Consider the following 20,883-nt stretch of genomic DNA (forward strand, 5'->3'; position numbering starts at 1 on the left):
TAGAGGGGGCAAGAAAGAGAAAACACGGGGAACAACGGGGAAGCTAATTATCGGAAAAATCCGTTAATCATCGACTTTATTCGGCTAATAATAATAACAGTAATATTAAAATAAATTAAATAAATAATCGTAAATAATTATTTATCATTTGATTTTTATAAAAAAATAATAATTGATAATATGTCATTTACATCAAGGTTAATATTAATCCTAGAAAATAGATTAAAAATAGCTGATAAGATTATAAGTATTTTGATAATAAAATATACCTGAATTGTTAGTTGCACTTTTAAAAAACAATAACAAAAAATATTAATAATGCAATTATTTGAATTATTTATATTTTTAATAATTTTTAAAACAACAATTTGTACTGATTGTCAAGAATCAGTAGGTGAGTTAAAAAATAAATTAATAATTTTTATTTTTTTATAATTAATGTATATATTTATTATTTTAGGTATCAATGAAAACTGCAAATGTTCAAAGTGTCTTCCAGGATTAATTTGTTCACCGGATGATATTTGTGTTATTGATAAAGGTATTTGTTAATATATAGCATCAACAAATTTATTTTTTATAAAAGAATATTGATGATGTTTTGACTTCAGGTACTTGTGAGTCACAAAAATGGGAAGAACCAAGAGGATTATGGACACCTTGCTGTGATAAGGATACAGGTGATTATTGTCCAAGACAATGTAAAGGAGAATACAGAACAGGACGTTGCTTTTGTTATAATTCAAAAGGTTCAAGAATTTTTGGATCAGCATGGTGGAAAGATGCTGCCAATATGACATGTGGTATGATAAATTAAACAACGAAAAATATAATTAAAATGCTAATGTGTTAATTATTTTATCATAAGCTTGTAGCAGAAAAAGAGAAGAGTTAAAAAATTCAAGACCAGATTTATCAATTCATTGTACTGAAAATGGTAATTATGATGAGCTCCAATGTGATAATGGATTATGCTGGTGTGTTGTACCTGAAACTGGAAAACTTGTTGAAAAAGTTTATCCAGAATCTATGATGAAATTACTTCCATGTTGTAAGCTTTAAAATATTCAAAATATTATTTAACAATTTATAAATTTTAATTGTTTTACATTTAGATAATGAGACAAAAGTTGGTAGTCAATATTTACGACAATGTGAAAGTAAAAAAATTTCAAGAGCTGAAATACTTGATAAATTAAAAAAACATGGTAGACCTTTTGCACATATTGATGATGCTTTTTGTGATGGTGATGGAAGCTATGGTGTCTACAAGCTCAGTAAAAAAGTGTAAAATATAAATTACTTATATTATTTATTACAACCCAGAAAATTATTTAATATTTTTTAAAATTAATTACAGTGTTTTTTGTACTTGGAAAGATTCAAGTAGACTTGATAATTACCAAAGTACAACTGCAAATATTCTCTCCATGAATTGTAGTAAGTATTTATTAATTTTTTTTGATAATTAATTATTAAAAATTGAATTAATTAAATTATGTATTGACAGATTGTGCACGAGACATGAGAATATATCAAGAAAATAAAATGAGCTTGTTGTTGAGCTGTGAAGGAAATGGAAATTATGAAAAATTACAAACAAGTAATGGTTATCCTTTTTGTGTGGATGACGATGGTTATGCAACAACTCCTCTTGGACCTTTTGGAGAAACATGTGACTGTAATAGAAGAAATTGTTCACTATCATAATTAAGGTACATAAATAATTTATTAACAAAATTTTAATGTTCTAGTTATTTCGATACTCGTGTCAATGTCAAGCAATGATAAATCTATATACTTTTACCTTGAATTTATAAATTTCCTTTTAAAGTAATTGCTGATACGATAATTAAAAATTAATGATGTTAAAATTTCGTTTGTTGATTTTTTTAAATATTAAAGGATCGTAATTAAGTTAGTGTATAGCATAACAAGTGCATATACAAAGAGACAAAATAAACATACGTCCTTGTTTTATAATTAGTTTATTCAGGTGATACAATACATTAACATCCTTATTTATAATTTATATATGCGTAGGAAATATAACGCAATTACTAACGTTCTTTGGCCACAAAGTGGTCTATGTACCAACATTAATTACATCAATATCACTCAAATTTTCTACAAGATAATTTAATAATCTGTAAACTATATAGAAACTCATTTTCTCTCATTTTTTTTCTAATGAAAATTTCAAGGATTTTTCGTTATACTCATGCAATTGAAATAACAAGAATTTTTCTTTTCAAGTTTTTTGATATATTGCCCATTTATTTTCCATAAATACAGATTGTTTTTTAACATTTTTCATATAATTTTTTCATTAACATACATTTATTTCATAAATATTTGATATATATTTTTATTTTGAATTAATGAATTTAAAATATAATTTCACAATAACATTTATCATAAACATTTTATATATATTTTTCTTTTAACATCAATTTTTCAACGCACATATATATTGATTAAATCATCATTAATTTTCATAATATATTTTTTAAATTACATTTATTATTAATTTCCAAAATCAGAAAAAAATAAAAATACATATAATTAATAATTTAAAAAAAATAAATAAACATAAAACAAACATATAAATAAACAAAAAATGCAAAAATTAAATAAACATAAACAACAATATAACATATATGTATCTAGTGTTAATATCAATTCTCATATGATTCAACATGAAGATCATGCATTTGTATAAAATGCATAACTTGTGATTTTAATGTTTCAGCATTACTACAATGTGCAGTTATCAATATTTTAGCAGCATTTGTTATTGTTAATTTATCTAAAATCATCATTTCACATATATATTTAAGTTCCATCAAACGATATTTATCAGCAGCAATAATTAAATCATCAAGATTATCATTGATACGAGGTGCATTATTTGTATAAATATATTCCAATAACTGATTAAATACATTGACTTTAATATCAGTTATTTGAATGACATATTCACGACTATTTTCAATCAATTGATTTTCAAAAATTTGTTGAAATATTGATGAACGTGAACCAAGAATAAATTTATGTGCATGAATAATAATACCATCAACATTAAATACAACATCAGTAAATTTTCTTTCACATTTTAGTGCATGGTTATTATTACTTGCAGCATAATGTTGTGATGTTAAAGGATGTATCATAAGTGTTTGTTGATGTATTATTGCCTTGATGACAATATTGCAATTAATAATGAGTATATTTTGTGGAAATATCTCATGTGGTGCTTCACATAAATCATACAGAGTCATGATTCTAATGTAATTATTATTGTCAGGATAACATTCTTCAATGCAAATATCATCAAGATGAATTGGTCTTCTTCTACCAATAAATACATTCATGGAAATAATACCAGATAAAAAATCCATTGGCATTTCATCGTATGATTTTTGAGTTAATTTGATAGCCATCAACATAAATGTCGGTTTATGCATATCACCACGAGGATATAATTCAAGATACCATTGGTCCTGTTGATCATCACGAAATGAAAAACGTGATGATTCAAGAATACAACCAGTACGACTGGTATTAAACATTTCACGAAAATTTAAAATTTTCCATTCGTAATGAAGATGAATTTCTTGAAATGATGTTTCACCAGATATATGCATTGAGCTTGATGGTGGATGCTCCAATTGAACAGCCATTATTACGAATAATCTTAAAAATTAAAATTTAATTTTTCTTTATATTTTTTTTATTTAAAAAATAATGACAAAATATTTTTTTTTTTTGATTAATTAGTAATTTTTAGTTTTAGAAATTTAATTATATTTTTGTAAATAAATAGTACTGCTATTAGGATTGAAAATAAATTAATAATAAAAAATTATTTACCTTCTTAGCAGGTGATGAATTACAGGAACAATTTTCACTTGATTAAATTACTAATTATTTAGCTAAATATTGATTATAATAAATAAATTATTTTAATATTGATAAATTGGTTTATTTTTAAATACTTAAATAATATTTTTAAATAAGAATTATTATTATTTTTGATAATTAACAATGCTTTTATATTTTATGTTTAATTTTAAAATCAATCTTTTAAATTGGCTATGAATTGTTAGAAGCTTGCACGAGCTTGAACGATGCTGAAGCAGATTTGAATTGAAGCCTGATGAAGCTCATCATCAAGACCGAAAATTTTTTAAATGGTTTATTATTATTATTATTTTATTATTGTTGCCAACAAGATAACAAAAAATATCTAGATGCTGCCTTTGCCAGTGTTACCAAACTGCAAACATAAAAAAACCGTTGGCTGGAGAGAAAAAGAGAGAGAGAGACGAGAAAGAGAGAACAAAAAAAGTTTACACACGAGACACGGCACACATTATTTACGTTATTATAAAATAAATAATAACAAAATAAAATATCCAATTAATTTGACAATGTCAATGATTGATGCTCAATATTTTTTAAAACAATTATTCAATCGTTGTACAAGTGTCAAATTACCAGCAATGAGTTTATCAAAATCCCAAAAGGTAAATAAATCATTTTAACAAATCTAAATAAAGGTTAGAATATAATATATTTTTTATCAACAATAGTATTTATTTATGAATGAAATAGTAATAATTATTTAATAATTTTAGATTGTTATAATATGCTTGGCAAGTGGAACATTATTGCTAAGTGGATTAGCACAATATTTAAAAAGAAAACGACGACCACCACATCCAACAAATCGTAAATTTACTCGTGATTTGAGACAACGTTTATTAAGTGCTAAACCATCAAATTTTGGTTAATATTTATAATATTAATATTGATTAATTGTCTTTTTAGTATTGTTAATTATTTTTTGTTAAATAATTTAGATGCAGTGTCACAAGTATCCTGGGCAAAAAGAAGTGAGGCAAGTTCTAGGAGTCATGTCAGTGACAGAGCCAGTCTTGCTTCATCAATATCTGGAGGACCTGATGGTGATGTAAGACTGACACCACAACAATATGGCGTTTTAGGTGAGTTAATATTTATATTTTTTAATTGACAACTTGTTATAATCATCAATTCAACATTTGCAATCATTTAACAATCGAAATAATTACTAAAACATTTTATTCAATTGAATTTAATTAAAAAAATAGTATTATTTTATTTTTTATTGACTATAAAAAGACAAGATAAACTTGAATAATTAATATCTCGGTATTGTCAATGAGAAAATTTAATTTTTTTTGATAGTTTAAAATAAAACACATGATTTATTTAGCATAGCTTTTATTATCATCAATAACATAAACGACAAATGATAAAAAAAATAATAATTTTTGAAAGCGAATATTAATTATTTTTGAATAATAACTCAGTCAATTAAATTGCATAGTAGGTACACATAGATATCATTGAAATTATTGCTGAAAAAATGATTATGTTTTTTTTTTTTTTGAAAATAATTAACTCAATTGAGTTAAATTTTTGTCATAATAATATTTAGATATTTTTTTTTCCTAAAATTTTAAGGATAAAAAGCTCGTTAGACATTCCCAGCAAATTTTTAATTAAGCACTAATTGTTAATTGTACTGGATAATGTAATTTTTTTTTTTTTTCTTTCATCGCTCCTTAACACACCCAAAATCAACATATTTATTTCAATTACAATTATCTTTTTATAATGTGCATTAGCATGGCTAACATGTCAATAATAGCTTGACATTAATTAAATAATAATTAAATACCAACAAAGAAAAAAAAAAAATTATTAATACATCAGTAAATATAATTATCAACATAAATTTAAAAAAATAATTATTCACAATAATATTACGTAAATTAAAAAAATTAATTAAATTAGGTTCACTAGCCCCAATTTAATTTTACAAATTTAATTAATTCTTTTTTTCAATCTTACATTCTAATGTTCATTATTATTTTTATTTTTTTATCTTTTCTATAAATATTACAAGTCTTGATTGTATTCCAATCTCCAAAAATATAATGTAGCATTTTTTTTTTTTCTTTTATACTTACATAGCTTTTTTTTTTTTTTTGTCTCATTATTTTTTTTTTTTTGTTAATAAATCATTTCTCTTTTACGTAGCTTTTATAATTTACATTCTTGGAAATATATATATTATACATTTTTATAATCCAAGATTAAAAATACTTGCTGGCAATAATGAGAAATTAAAAAAAAATAAATATATATATTTTTATTAATTATTATAAATGCTAAATAATTTGTCATTTTTTTTTCTTTTTAAATTGATTGATTATCGGTATTTAAAAGTACAATCAAATCGTCAATATATATTTTTTCTAAATGGAATATTTTTTTTTTTTTTTTGAATTTATATATGTTAATTTAATTCTCTTCAGTATTTTTTAAACGTGGAACATATATTATCTGGCTCTTGTACTCAACGTTCAGTAAAGACTAGCTCAATATATTATTTATTTTCTTACTGTGCTATTATTTTTTTTATTATTTTTTTCTTCTCGTCATAAAAATTGAAAATACATTAAACCATGAGAGGGCATAAATTATTTTTTAAAGAGGCCACCTTATCGAAAGGCAAGCTGGACATGACTGTGGTTATTAAATTTAATATAATCACATTTCCAATAATTATCATTGTGTCATAAACCTTGGCAATACCACGTATACAATATTATAATAATTTTTTTTATCAATCTTTCTAAATAAACAAATAGGTTTTTTTTTGGGAAAAGAAATGTCTAGACTGTCGGTTTACATCGAATAAATTTTTTCTACATTTTTTTGTTGTTTTTTTTTTTTTTTTTAATTAAATAGATAATATTCACGTAATTCTGTAAAGACTAAGAAAAATCATTGACAATAAAATAATAGGAAGACAAAGTGTCATATTATTACCAGCTGAATCATCATCATTATTTTTATATGGCGATGGAGGTTCATTGTTACTCTGGGGATTGGGATTATTGTTATGTACTGAATTTTCATCAGTATCAACTTTGAGTGTTGTTGATGATGATGATGATGATAATGGTCTTATTGTTGGTGGTGTAATAACACTTGATTGTTTAGTTGTTTTGATTGTTGTTGGTATTGTTGTTGGAATTGTTGTTGGTGGTGGTAATGTTGTTGGTACAATACTCATATTACTTAAATAATATCTTGGACCAGCTTCAGGTATAAAATTCATTAATGTTTCTTCTCTACGTATACCACTTATTTCACGTGTTGTAGTTTCACCATCTTCATAGTGTGACACTAGTTGTCCAGTATAAGGTATCTCGTAGTCTGTATAATTTGCTTTCAATGTTAAATTAACAGCTGTACCTGGTTCCAAATAAATTTCAACCCTGTTGATAAAAAAAAAAAAAAATATTATCATTATTATTATCATTTTATTTTTGTTTAAATTAAATTTTTATTATTGTTGTTTTTAATATTACTTGTAAACATCTTCACGTTCTTTTTTTTCTTCCATTCCCCATGATATTTCACCAATTTGTGTATTATTTTTTAAAAATAAATATGTATTTAATGCTTTTAACATTTCTGGACGATGTCCCCAATAACTTGAATAATTATATTTATATTCAAGTTCTTGTGCAAAATTTGCTGCTTTATGTCTTGTATTTTTAATAATTTCTTGTGCAATTATTATTTCTTTATTTTTTAATATTTTTTTTCTACCATTATTAAATACAATATCAGTTAAATTATAATAATTTGGTTCTGTTTCAGTAAGAAGTTCACCACTTTTTACTGATACTTCTTTGCCTTCCTAAAATGAAAAACAAAAATTAAATTAATCATAAATCAAACAATAAATTGAATAATAAAAATATTATTATTGTTTATTAAAACTGACATCGTCAACATATGTTATTTGTCCAAATGTTTCCTCTTTATTAAGTGTTGCAATATAGTGGGTGTATGATGATTTTTTTGTTGTATTATTATTGTTGTTATCATCATTATTTGTTGATGGATAACGTGCAACATAAAATGTATCTGTTAATACAGCACCAGCTGGTAGTAAATCAGATTTACCCCAACGTCGCCAACTTAAACGTGCTGAATTTTCAACATTTTCAAGTAAATCATAATTATTATATTTTTTTACTGATTGTAAAAATGTAACTGTACAATATTTTTCTCCTTTTAATTGACTACCAGCAACATAAACACCATTATGACGTACTCGACAAACATACATTGGTTTTTGTATTTTAACTTGATTATTATCGCTCATTTCGTTATCTAAATTTTTTAATTAAAAACAAAACAAAAATAAAATTATTTTTATCAGTTAAATTTAATAAATATTAATAAAAAAAATTTTATTATTATTATTTTTTTTCTTAAATAAATACTGTTATTATATATTATCAAAAAAATAATCATTTTTGTCATTACATTTTATCTTGAATTTAAAAATTTATTATTATTATTTTTTTTAATATACAATGATGTTATTGTTTATTTGATAGTTAAAAATAATACTACTAGAATGTTTAAATTTTTATGAATCATAAAAAAAAGATGTAAATTAATTAGTTAATTTATTTTTATTATTATTTAATCTTGAGGTTATTTAATTTTCTATAAAAAGCTAATTGATTTTTTATTTTTACTCTGTATATTTAATTATAGAATTTTATGTATAATTTTAATTAAAATTATTTACCTTGATCTTTGATGATCTCGTAAAAACCTCCAATTACTGGAACTTTTGTTTTATCATAATGTCCAATTGGTAACCAATTAAGTGTACTTGATGTTACAGTTTGTTTAAATTTACCCAAAATATGTACACTGTTGTCAGCAATTGTCATGCAAGTTGATGTTAATATAACAATTAATGACAATAATTTACGATTTATTTTATTGACCCTCATTTTAATCTGCAATTAAACAATATTTATAATATTTTAATCATGTGAAAATATTTCCTGTAAAAGAAAAAACATTAGAAAAGTTTTTCATTTTTTAATTATCATAATCATTAAACAACCGTTATTTTCAAAGTAGAAAAAAAAAAAAAAGTAACTTATTTAAATTACTTAATAATAATAATTATTACTATTAAAAAAAATTCTTTTTTATTACCAAAAAAAAAAAATGAAATACAACTAATTAATCTAGAAATCTTTGTATATTATCTGATGGATTTTTTTTGTGAAAAAATAATGTTTTTCTTGACCAACGGAAACCGGAAACGGAAGACAAGTTTTGTTGATTTGTTACGATTTGCAAATTCACTTGCCAGTGGCAATCGTAATGGTCACGGTATTGCACCCATGTCTGGTTATTCATTGTAACGGTGCTATGTTCCGTGGCACCGTTTACAACCGCAACAAACTATTTCTAACATCAATAATAATATATTCATGTTCATGTCTATATGCATATGCATAGCATCACTGACCAAACCATTGATAAACAAAAAAAAATAAATAAAATAGAAGCAAATCCTTGACCGAATATTTTGTATGTAGGTGTTGCCTAGAACAATCCTTGATTGATCATTATAAATTGCACTGATGACCCATGTGCAAATGCAATTTAATCAATGCTTAATTAAAAAAAATATTAATTAAATTTTCATCTCAAAGCAATTAAAAATTATTAATATATTTTTTTGACATCTATGTTTTATTAAAAAAATATTCATTTCTGTTTATGATATGTTTGATTGATATTCTATTAATTTAAAGCCTTGAATAAGGGATTAAATTTTATTTTACAAGTAACAGGATATATTTGATGAAGAAAAAAAAATATATATATTATGTAATATTTACTAAAGTATTGAATGAATAGATTAGAAAATAAAAAAAAAAAGGTAGATGAGGTTGTAAGAAGCAAAGCCATTCGCCAAAAGGAATATCGATTTTCATTGGGGACCCAAGCTGACTAGTAGAAAATAAAACGTCCAACGTTGCCATGATAACCCAACACAGTATGATAATCTATCTCTCTCAGTTTCAATGTCATTTTGTACCCTCTATCTTACTCATTACAATCTTGATTAATATCTTATTGCCCAGTATGTCGTATACTGACTGACGTATATTAAAATAACAAACTATCAAACAAACTGTTGATCAAATCTCAATATTATATTCAAAGATATATTGATGCTTAATTTAATATGAAATAAGATATTAAAGTTATATATTATTGTTATGAGATTTATTCATAAATTTAAATACAATTTCCTATTTCATTTGAATTTTAATTATCAATTCGAAATCAATTTCGAATTATCCATTCGTACATCTATTGTTTCCAATCGAAAAACAATTAATCCCCATGGGTGTTAGTAATATTTCGATTTAAAATTTATTTCTCAAACTGGTATACATGTTTAATATTATATTTTTTAAACTTTTTTATTTAAAAATATTTATTCATTTTGCTTATTTTAAATGACCTTCATGTTATTTCATCATGAATACAAAAAATTCTCTGTGAATATACAAAACTACTTGACTCAACTTGATTTGTATGTTGAAAAAAAAAAAAATTTGTGAAATTTTTAAGTATCACTATTTGAATGGTCGAGTTGGCATAAAAAAAATAAATATACTTTTGTATATATGAAAAAAAAAATTATGAATTTTTTAAGTATTTGAATATGGTCAAGCTGGCATAAAAAAAAAAAAAAACAAAATATACTTTTGTAAATATGATAATAAATGAAAAAGGTTAAACAAAATAAATAAATGTAAAAATAAAAAATAATTAAATTATATATTTAAATTAAAAATCAAAAAACAATTTGATATTTATATTTAAAAAATAAATTAACATATATAAAATTAAAACGTTAAAGAAAAATATATTGTTAAAATTAAAATTCCAAGTTTATTAATTATTTGACCTATGTTTAATAATTGACATTGACTATTATAAATTTAATGAGCACTAGTCATGCTGGGTCACACACATAAACATTTTTCTTTTAATTTTATATTAACACACTACTTGTCTCCCCTTGATGCTGATGTTGATGACGATCACGATGATGACAGCAGGGAAACGAGTGGCCTGGTCGATTTAACAATTTTATGTAGGCGAATATTACAACATGCAATTTTTCATAATACATTTATATATTTGCCCCTTGTTATTATACCTAGGATACTTAATTTTTTTTTTTTTATTTCTGTGTCAGTTCTATCAAGCACTATATCTCATCAAAAAAATATATATGATAAATCTAGTTGAGTTTTTTTTTAAATTGAATTTATTTTTTTAGGTAGGTCATGAATTTAATTTTTCTGATTTAAAAATGTCATTTATTTATTTGACCATTGTGTGCATGCATACTTTTTTTTTTCTTTTTTTTCGAATTCATTTCCTATGTAATTTTTTCTAGAGATTGTATTTTATCGATTTTCGTGAGGTCAATTGCGTGTTAGTTCACGAGGATGAGGTACTTCCTCTCAATCAATTTATTTATTTTTTTTTTGTTCCACTTGTTTTTATTTTTTTCTCGATAAATAAATGTAAGGTTTTCAAGTAATTTACTGATTTCTCTTGGTAAACTAGTTACTATCTATTTTTATAAATATTTATAGTAGATAATTATTCAAGTATTCAATAGTCTAGTTGATGGCAATTAATAAATTCCAGATAGTATGTAAAAGTGTTATTTTAAAATTGAAAAAAAAACAATTTTCTAGCTAGTTTTGTTGATGATAATAATTGAAGAAAAGTGAGGGTAATGGTTGGAAATGAAAAGCAAAGGTTGGTATATTATTTGTATCGATCCTTCCGGCAAAAGTACATAGCCCCAAGTTAAGGGGAATCAAACACACGGCCTCCGCACGCGCCCAACTCAAGGTCAGGCCCTGACAATCAAAAATCCAAACATCAATAAAAGCCAAAAAAAAAATTTATATAAATTATATCAATTGGTTCATCAACAATTTTAAAATTCAAATTTAAAAATTAGCCAAAATTTAAATTTGTTTTTATTTTGAGCAAATTGCAGTAAACATTTGACGTAATTTTGAGGTGTCAACTGGTTGCGCAACTTGACACATTTTTTTTTCTTTTAAATTATTTATTTTTTAAAAAATGATTTCTTCTTGACATGTTAGCCTTGATATTATCATTTCCTCATGCCATTTTAATCAGATATAAATTACAGTGGGAATTTAATTTAAATTTTATATATATTATCTCGTTAAATTGTTTTATTTTTATAAATTAATTTTTCCTGAGGGAAAAAAATATATAATCAAGGCAATACGTTGTTGTAAATATTGTAAACAAGTTAAATTATTATACTTGATTGTTTTCATAATGATGAAAATTAAATTTAACAGTTAAAATATTATTTTTATTTTAAAAATCACAATATTTTTGTTGTATTTTGACTATTATTTTTATAATAGTCAAAATAAATTCATATAAATTATTTGGAAAATTACAAGATGATATATATTTAGTGAATGATTTATATTTGTTATTCATGACTCATCTTATTTTTTAAATTACAAAAGACATCAACAGATTTGTTTTTTTTTTCTTTTTCTTTTCTTCCTGTTTGTTTTTTTTCATTTTATTTTTCATTATCATCATCATCAACAGCAGCATCATCATCACATAGCTTAATCTTATTTTCTACAAATTTTTTTAAAATTTTTAATTTCATTCAATTGACTTAGTCATTCGTCTGAAAATTCTTCAAAAGGCTCCAAGAATCTTTATTCATTAACTCTGCGTCACAATAATAAATACGAATGACAAAAAAAAAATAAATGACTAATAATAAAATAAAAATAATTTAGAAAGAATAACAAAATAATGGCCAAAATATCAAGTCAATTTTGTTGATTGAAATTTCAAGGTTTCAAAATGAAATAGCTTAAATACTCACAATTTTATAATTTTTCAATTATCCTCTTCAATAATCCATGAAATTAATAAAATTAATCAACAAAACATAATAAATAATAACAAAATTATTATCACTTGTATTAAATTAACATCAAATTAATTTTCATGTAAAACAAAATATTAACAACTTAATCATAACATAATATATAAAATAGAAAAGAAAAAAAAAAATAAGAAAAATATGTAAATTTTAAAAACTTGACACAAATTATTATTTATTTGATATTTTTAATTTATATAAAGTATATATTATTAAATAACTATTTATTGATATGTTTTAATAGTAATAAAATAAAGAGCACGATTAACATTCACTGAATGCCGAAAGCCGACTGACGCGTTTGATATTTTGTAACGAATGTGGTGGTGCGCCAGAGATTCAACTTATGAAAGCCACACAATTTTCAACTAAGAGTAGTTTATTTTTTTTTTTTTTTTCAACCGTTATTATATTATATTTTTTTTTTCTTTTTGAAAAATAAAAACTTGTATATTATATTCCCCTCTCTTATCTACCTTTTACTTTAATATATAATATATATTTTAGTTTCTTCAACCGGCACGAGTTCTCCGACCCTTTTGATTATCCTCCAAGTATTTAAATTTTTTTTTGCTCCAAAAATGAAAAATTTCATTCAAACAAAAAAACAAGTAATTGTCAATTTATAAATATTTATTTAATTTAAATAAAATAATGTCAATGTTTTTACAATGAAGCCCCAAGTGTTATAGATATATAATTTTTGTTGATTTTATTATTGCGAAAAATATAGAGACTGCGCAAAAAAAAAAAAAAAATATAATAAAAATTCACCCTCTCTTGTGTTACAACATACAGACATGTTGAGGGTTGTTGGTTTGTATGTGTGTTATCGACCCCTTCTAGGTCGCACCACTGAATGACACATCCTCCAATGCGAATTTTCAAATAATGTTACGTCAGAGAAATATATATATGTTGATGAAAATCATGTAAGTTTAAGCTTGTGTTATTGATGCCTTGACGACCAACAACTCCAACAGATAGTCTACATAGAAATTTTTATTATTTTTTTCTTCATGTATTATTGAAGTATTTAGACCAAGAAATTTTATTTCACTGCAGGGTTGGAACTTGGAAAGGTCTATTTATTTTTTTATTTCTTCTCTCCCTACTTATTTTACCACCCTTATTTTGGTTCCTTTTTCAGGTCGACCTGATTTTTTCCTATGTGCTTTTGCTACTACTTCTTCTTCTTTTTCTTTTGCTACTTGTTTTTTTTATTTTTTTTTTTTTTTTTGGGGAGAATAGGAAAAATCTTCCCTTTTTTTTTCGTGAATTGTGAGTTGTACCCTCCCAGGTACCCACCTGGGAGACTTTAAGGGGGAGGGACAGATGTTTTTTTTTTCTTTTTTGTAATTTTACCATTGTTGATGGATTTAATTCTTTTTTTTATTTTTCAATTTTATTTGTACAGTTTTGTTGAATTTAAACGTATTTGTTTGTCTCAATAAATTAATGAAAATTCGAATTTTTATAAAAGAGCAATAAAAAATAATACTTGTCATCAATTGCCATGTAGATCGATATAGCAAATAGTTTAAAATAGATTTCTATTCATAGAAAAAATATATAATAATCTTGCTATTGTTGACGAGATTATAATATATAAAAAAAACCATTAATTACAGTAAAAAAAAAATGTATTTTTTCTGTACTGAAAGTTGACATTTAAAAGAAAAAAAAGTTGGCAACAAAAACTAGATTAATTTATGAAATGTCATTAACTGTATTTTGTTTATTTTTTTGAATTTTAAAAAGCTTCTTTTTTTGATTTATTTAATTGACTAATTTTGCTTATTTTTGTTGAAGGTCTTGAAGCATTGGAAAAAGCATTATATTGTTGGGAAGATGCATTAACAGCATTCAGTTGTGCACTTGGTACCAATGCACTTGCATTACCATCAAAAGCCGATGCTGCATTTACTCGTGATGTACAAGAACTTCTCGACCTTGGTTATCAAATTCAAAGTACTGCAGAGTTACTATTTATTGATCAGGTAAAATAATAAATTTAAATTCATTAACTATTTATAAATTCAACTAAATTTATTACAACTTTATCCAATAATTTTCATTAATAAATAAATTTATAAGTATATTAAAAGTTTATACAATTTATAATGGCTTTTAAAACTTATCAAAAATTCAATTAAACAAAATTAATTGTTAAATATTATTTATACAAATAATTTTAATAATATTATCAGCAATTTTATTGTTAAATTTTGTTTTTATTTTATTTACAAATACATTAGAGTAATATAATATTTTATTGAACATTTAAATTGAAAATGTCACGTACAAAAAACGTGTGTTTAATTTTATGATTTATTTACATAAATTTATTGTTATTTGTATTTCACAGCACTCGGTATTATTTTGCAATGACAGCGATGGAAGTGAAGCAAGTTATAAGAGAGCTTCAACAGCAAGATCTGGCAAAGAAAAGGATAAAGCTGACGCAGCTTCGTCACCTGAGTCTTTTGCTTCAGCAAAGGATGGAGTAATAAAAATTTTTTTATTTTATTTTAAAACATTTTTTTTAAACACGACGCATTCATATGCTAATTATATATATTTTTTATTTATATTTTTAAACAGGTCGCAGACCTCAAGGAGTTTGAAGAATTCTCAGAATTTTTTCCACACTTTGAAAAACAAAAATTATATCATACTGCATTGCAATTACATGAAGATCAAGGTATTGAATGTAGAAAATTACACAGTGAAATGGTTAGATGTGGTTCAGATGTTGAATATTTAGCTAAGGTACATTGTTTGAGACAAGCATATTCAAGATTATTTAGTTTACCTGGTACTGCTAATTGGATATCTGATATTGGTCGTCAAGTTATAAGTGATCTTATTATATTTGCTGATCGTGTATGTATTTTAATTATTCATCAATCAATATATTCATTAAATTAATATATTATATTTTTTATGCTCAACAGGATCCAAAAGATTTTATTACTGCTTATGATAAAATGTTAATATTTCTTGCTGATACTAATAATCAAAAAGTCATGCAAGAAGAACTTGGTGGTCGTGGTGTTAAATGTATGAATTTTTATGATGTTCTTATTGATTTTATGCTTCTTGATGCATTTGATGAAGTTGAAAGACCACCAACATCAATCAAAGCTATTCTACAAAATCGTTGGATATCTGCCAGTTTTCGTGAAACTGTAATAATAAAAATCAATACTTTTTTTTATCTTAATAATTAGCTTATATTATCAAGATGATTGTTAATTATATTTTCATATTTTTTAGGCAATTGGAACAGCTGTTTGGTCAGTATTAATGGGAAAACGTCAAATGTTAAAATATAATAATGGATTTTTATCACATTTTTATTCAATATCTGAACAAATATCACCAGTACTTGTATGGGGTTTTCTTGGTCCAGATGGAAATTTAAAAACAACTTGTACATATTTTAGAGATCAAATTATTGAATTTTTAATTGATATATTTAATTTTTTTAAAGTTAGATATACTAATGTTGATAATCTTGCTGAAGATATACTAAATGAAATGAGAATTAGAGTTGAAAATATTAATCAACGTCTTTCACTAGAAGGTTGTTAGTATAATTATTTATTATATAAAGTAGAAAACGTAATTAAAATAACACACAAAAAGGGAATTTTTTATAAACTAATTCTTGATAAATTAAATCACAAAATTTTGATATATCATGCACTTGTCTTTTGTACAATTAATCTTTGTGTTTTTTATTTTTTAAACACAATTTTTTTTTTTATTCAACTGGATTATTTATTAATTGATTAAGTATTTATTATTATTTTTTTTCTCATTTGACAGTGATAAGTTTATTTAATTATTGTCTTTGTATATATCCATGTACAGAATTAATAGTAAAAATAATTTCAATACAAACAATTGAGTAATTTTTTTTTTAATTTTATGAAATTTATTTATAATTATTATTTGACAATTAACACTGTTAAATTATAGAATTTTTTAAACATAAATTCATGGCTTTTTTTATCAAATATTTAACATATTATTTGGAATTAATTTAAATATAATTAAGAACAATATAAAATATAAAAAAACAAATTAGATTTAATTATTGTTAGAAGAACAAATTAATTAATCTTCGATGAGATTGAATCTCTCGTCGTCTGATGACTCACCATCTGAAGATGGAACATCAGGCATGATATTTAAATTATTTATTCTTTTATACTCATTCCAATCAGTCCATTCTAAAATAAAAATAAAACAAGTTGATAATTATAACTAATTATTTGATGATTTTATTGGTTTTATTTATTTATTTACCATGTTTGATAGTTGGTTTTTTTAATTTCCATTGTTCAATTTCAACCTTATCAAGATCCATTGATATTTGAGGAATTTTTTCTCTGTTCAATACAAGTCTGCTCCATTTCAAGACTAAAAGCATAAAGAGTACAAGAGAATTTCAGTAACAAGTTTATAATTTATTTGATCAAGTTCAGCTTAAAATATTTTGTCAATTTGTAACTTACATCGATGAGCTTTTGGCAATTCAATTCGCAATTCTCTTCCAAGATTTTTGTGAAAAGTTTTTTCAGGTATAACAGCACCAAAGAGATTCAAAATGAGATAATAATTTTTGTTGTTGTTGATTGTGCTGAAAGAAAGCAAAAATAATATTTATTTTATAATTTATATCATGAAAAATACATTAACTATCAATGTACCGGTAATGAAAGAATATTATTATTGTTTTAATTTACCTGAATCGTAGCTGATTGTAGTCAACAGCCAAAAAATAATCATCAACATCAATCAGCATTACTCGCAAAACAACACGATCATCATTTTGATACCAAACAACATTTGGAGTGATAACATTTGAGTTTTTTAAGCTTGGCATATCCATACTTGAATAATTAATAAAACTAATTATAAATTTTATAATTTTTAGTCAACAATGGTCAACAACAATTATGAAAATTCATTAACGACAATTTCGTTTGATTTCGTTGTAAATCAACCAACAGCCTTAAGGCTGATTCAGTGTTGTTCAGTGTCCTAAAGGTTGGGTTTGTGTTTTTTTTTTTTTTCTCTGACTCAGTGTGTGAATAATCAAGTACTATCAAAACCGACACGTCAAATTGTTAAATAAAACAACAATTAATACTCAAGTTAAATTATTAAATAATTAAAAATGTCACGAATTGATGATAAAAAAGATATGGGTACGAGTTTTCGTAAATTTGACGTTGATGAATTTAGTGAAAATAATTTTAAAGAAGAAGATGGTGATGGTGGTCTTGTTGGTTCAACTGGTCCAGATGAAAATGAAATTCTAAATTTACTTAGCCAATATCCTTTACAAAATCAATATTTATTATAAATAAATTTCATTAATTTAAATGTTTATAAAATTACTATTACTTTCCTTAACAAATAGATACAGGTAAAAATGCAGAGGCTTTAATATCAGCTCTAAAATCAGCACCACTTGAATGTAAAAATCAACAAGTCAAGGTAAATATTTATAAAAAAAAAAGCCATTAATTGTTTATAAATTATTTATATTAATTATTATTATTTATTATTATTATCAGGATTATGCAAGAAACGTAACTCAAAAAATACTTTTGAGTATTAAATCAAATCAAATTGATGAAGTATTGGCACAAATGGACAGAGATATGATTGATGTACTTATGAAATATATTTATCGTGGTTTTGAAATACCAATCAAGGACAGTAGTTCACATTTATTAACATGGCATGAAAAAGTATATGGTATCAATGGAATTGGAAGTATTGTTCGAGTATTAACTGACAGCAAACGAGCATAACTGCTCCAACATCATTCATCATGATCATCAATATAATAACAATAAAATTTATTAAAACTTATTATTTCCTGTTAAAAAAAAACATAACTATTACATTTTTCTAATTAAACTAAAAGAAAAGTATATATATATAGCTGAAAAACTAAAGATACAAGGAAAGCAATAAAGTGTTCAATTTTGTTTTTTTGTTAACATCATTATTTGTATTTTTTTCTTTTTTCTTTAATTTTTATTATAGATAAATATTTATATAATTAAAACAACGATTACATAGGAAACAACGTGACAATGTTTTAAGCAAAAGTACAAATTAATTACCCTGAAAATTTAGCTTATGTTTGACTTTTTTTCTTTGAATTATTGTAAAAATTTGATGAAAAAATTTCTCCACTTTTTTTGTTATTTCTCTCGTCTTTGAGGAAGCCAGGTGACACATTAATTAACATTTTTTTTTTCTCTTGTTATTATTCAATTAATTGTGATAAAAAAATGTTACGTATGTTTCATTTTATTAATATTATATTATGATTATTTTTTTTTTGTTTAGAATTTGGGCCACTATGGTTTATCTTCTTTTTTTTTTAAATTTACTTTAATCTTAGTTTTGTTTTTTAAACTTTTTTAGTATCCTAGATAACTAGGTTGGCTGTTAATTTGTAAATAAGGCAGTTATTTATTCACACTTGCTTTTAACTGTAACCATAATCATATTTGTCTGTCGAATCAAAAACAATGCACTTATAAAAACTGCTTTTGCTCTGAAAAAAAATAATAAGTAATTAAAGTTTTTTATATTTAACAATAAATCGTTATGATTATTTATAAATTAAACTTACTGTCCTTCTTTGAAATACTCTTTTAATGTATTACTAAATCTTTTGCTGTATTTAACAAATTCTCTTTTTCTTTGATCCAATGCTTGCTTACCAGCAATACCAGGAATAAAGGCAGTTATTTCATTCACAGCATCAAGTAATTTTTTAATAGCACTTGCAATTTCCCTAAATAATAACAAAATAATTAATAAACAATTTACGAAATATCATAAATCAATTGTTAAAACATACTTAATTGTTTCTAAAAATGTTTTACGATCAGTTATTTCATCTGGAATTCTGCTGAGTATTCTTTTTAATGCAGTTGATTTACGATTTAATTCTTGAAATGCATCTTCAGATCTTGATGAACGATATTCAATTGCTGTAATTTAAATGATTTTTATATATTAATTAAATTAGACACATTGATAATCAAGATGTTTAAATAAAAGATTCATATTTACCATCACAATCAGAAGCAACACCTTGAAGACGTAGTACACTTGCATTCATATCAAGATTAAGATCAGCTTTTCTAATAATACCAGATATTAAATCATATGTTATACCAGGATGATTACTTTCAGCTTTTGAAAATGCTGATCTCAGTGTTTGTGCAGCAACCATATTATGTGACTCCAACTTTAATATAAAAATACATTGTTGACATCTTATTATTAGCAGCTACTTATTATCAATAAGTCAATAAAAAAAAAATATATAAATACCTTTGATAAAAGAGGTCTTAATATCACAGGAAGAACGAGTGATGTAACTGGTGTCTCATCTCCCATTGTCATCGTTTATTATCTTAATATTTTTTGTCAATAATTATTTGGGTTTTTTTTATTGTTAATTGATGTACAGTTTAACTGGAAGACGCTTTGATTTTTTGTTTAACAATACACACGTATTGTCAAATGATTTTAACAAATAATTTTTTTTTTCTTTTTTCTAGTAAGAATCAGCTGTTGTTGTTTAATGTTTATTATATTATTTAATAACAGTAAAAAAAAAAAAAAGCAATTTATTTAACAGACTAACGACACATTATTAATCAATTATTGTTATTTTTTTTTTTTTCTAATAAATAAATTAGAAATCTGGCAGCTGTCACAAGAAGTATAGGTGTTTACTCGTGTGTATATACAAAACTGCAAAAAATGAGGTTGCACTAGCATAGATGACTTTGTATGGGTGTGTAATAAGTTGTTTTTTTTTTTCTAACTGAATATTTTTTTTTTTTTTTTTTACTGATTAACAGGTAAACCAAGGTAAACACACGGTACAGGTA

The 20,883-nt window shown here is 23.9% G+C and overlaps 7 protein-coding genes across 8 annotated transcripts; 3 read left to right on the forward strand and 4 right to left on the reverse strand.

The window, feature by feature from the left end:
* The first annotated feature begins 1 nt into the window (after position 1).
* Positions 2-1,837, forward strand: LOC122860759. Its single transcript, XM_044164719.1, has 8 exons — positions 2-394; positions 461-541; positions 612-803; positions 869-1,051; positions 1,116-1,287; positions 1,361-1,440; positions 1,511-1,681; positions 1,755-1,837. The coding sequence occupies exons 1-8, from the start codon at positions 319-321 to the stop codon at positions 1,835-1,837; spliced, it is 1,038 nt and encodes a 345-aa protein (XP_044020654.1). The 5' UTR covers positions 2-318.
* Positions 1,838-2,086: 249 nt separating this feature from the next.
* On the reverse strand, positions 2,087-3,683 carry LOC122860763 (speckle-type POZ protein-like). The gene is made up of 2 exons (XM_044164734.1): positions 2,852-3,683; positions 2,087-2,127 (listed from the first exon to the last, which is right to left on the reverse strand). Exons 1-2 carry the CDS (start codon positions 3,681-3,683, stop codon positions 2,087-2,089), a joined length of 873 nt encoding a protein of 290 aa, XP_044020669.1.
* Positions 3,684-4,341: 658 nt separating this feature from the next.
* On the forward strand, positions 4,342-16,849 carry LOC122852868 (mitoguardin). The gene is made up of 8 exons (XM_044152959.1): positions 4,342-4,529; positions 4,641-4,791; positions 4,866-5,009; positions 14,750-14,937; positions 15,306-15,443; positions 15,542-15,823; positions 15,895-16,128; positions 16,217-16,849. The coding sequence occupies exons 1-8, from the start codon at positions 4,434-4,436 to the stop codon at positions 16,532-16,534; spliced, it is 1,551 nt and encodes a 516-aa protein (XP_044008894.1). The 5' UTR covers positions 4,342-4,433; the 3' UTR covers positions 16,535-16,849.
* LOC122852885 (protein unzipped) lies at positions 5,520-13,675 on the reverse strand. 2 transcript variants are annotated; one of them, XM_044152982.1, is made up of 5 exons: positions 12,878-13,675; positions 8,672-8,888; positions 7,853-8,244; positions 7,431-7,765; positions 5,520-7,337 (listed from the first exon to the last, which is right to left on the reverse strand). In XM_044152982.1, the coding sequence occupies exons 2-5, from the start codon at positions 8,880-8,882 to the stop codon at positions 6,812-6,814; spliced, it is 1,464 nt and encodes a 487-aa protein (XP_044008917.1). In that variant the 5' UTR covers positions 8,883-8,888; positions 12,878-13,675; the 3' UTR covers positions 5,520-6,811. The 2 variants fall into 2 exon arrangements, with proteins under 2 accessions (XP_044008917.1, XP_044008926.1); XM_044152991.1 differs by having other exon boundaries at positions 13,414-13,430.
* A 127-nt stretch (positions 16,850-16,976) lies between the features above and the next one.
* On the reverse strand, positions 16,977-17,940 carry LOC122852941. Its single transcript, XM_044153082.1, has 4 exons — positions 17,695-17,940; positions 17,464-17,588; positions 17,255-17,368; positions 16,977-17,178 (listed from the first exon to the last, which is right to left on the reverse strand). The coding sequence occupies exons 1-4, from the start codon at positions 17,838-17,840 to the stop codon at positions 17,063-17,065; spliced, it is 501 nt and encodes a 166-aa protein (XP_044009017.1). The 5' UTR covers positions 17,841-17,940; the 3' UTR covers positions 16,977-17,062.
* A 71-nt stretch (positions 17,941-18,011) lies between these two features.
* LOC122852946 (actin-related protein 2/3 complex subunit 5-A) lies at positions 18,012-19,487 on the forward strand. Its single transcript, XM_044153096.1, has 3 exons — positions 18,012-18,286; positions 18,379-18,451; positions 18,532-19,487. The coding sequence occupies exons 1-3, from the start codon at positions 18,129-18,131 to the stop codon at positions 18,769-18,771; spliced, it is 471 nt and encodes a 156-aa protein (XP_044009031.1). The 5' UTR covers positions 18,012-18,128; the 3' UTR covers positions 18,772-19,487.
* Positions 19,358-20,857, reverse strand: LOC122852931 (programmed cell death protein 10). The gene is made up of 5 exons (XM_044153069.1): positions 20,318-20,857; positions 20,054-20,231; positions 19,839-19,971; positions 19,608-19,772; positions 19,358-19,529 (listed from the first exon to the last, which is right to left on the reverse strand). Exons 1-5 carry the CDS (start codon positions 20,387-20,389, stop codon positions 19,445-19,447), a joined length of 633 nt encoding a protein of 210 aa, XP_044009004.1. The 5' UTR covers positions 20,390-20,857; the 3' UTR covers positions 19,358-19,444.
* Between the last annotated feature and the right edge of the window lie 26 nt (positions 20,858-20,883).

The sequence above is a fragment of the Aphidius gifuensis genome, linkage group LG1 (assembly GCF_014905175.1).
Source record: "Aphidius gifuensis isolate YNYX2018 linkage group LG1, ASM1490517v1, whole genome shotgun sequence".
In the NCBI taxonomy this organism is placed as follows: Eukaryota; Metazoa; Arthropoda; class Insecta; order Hymenoptera; family Braconidae; genus Aphidius; species Aphidius gifuensis.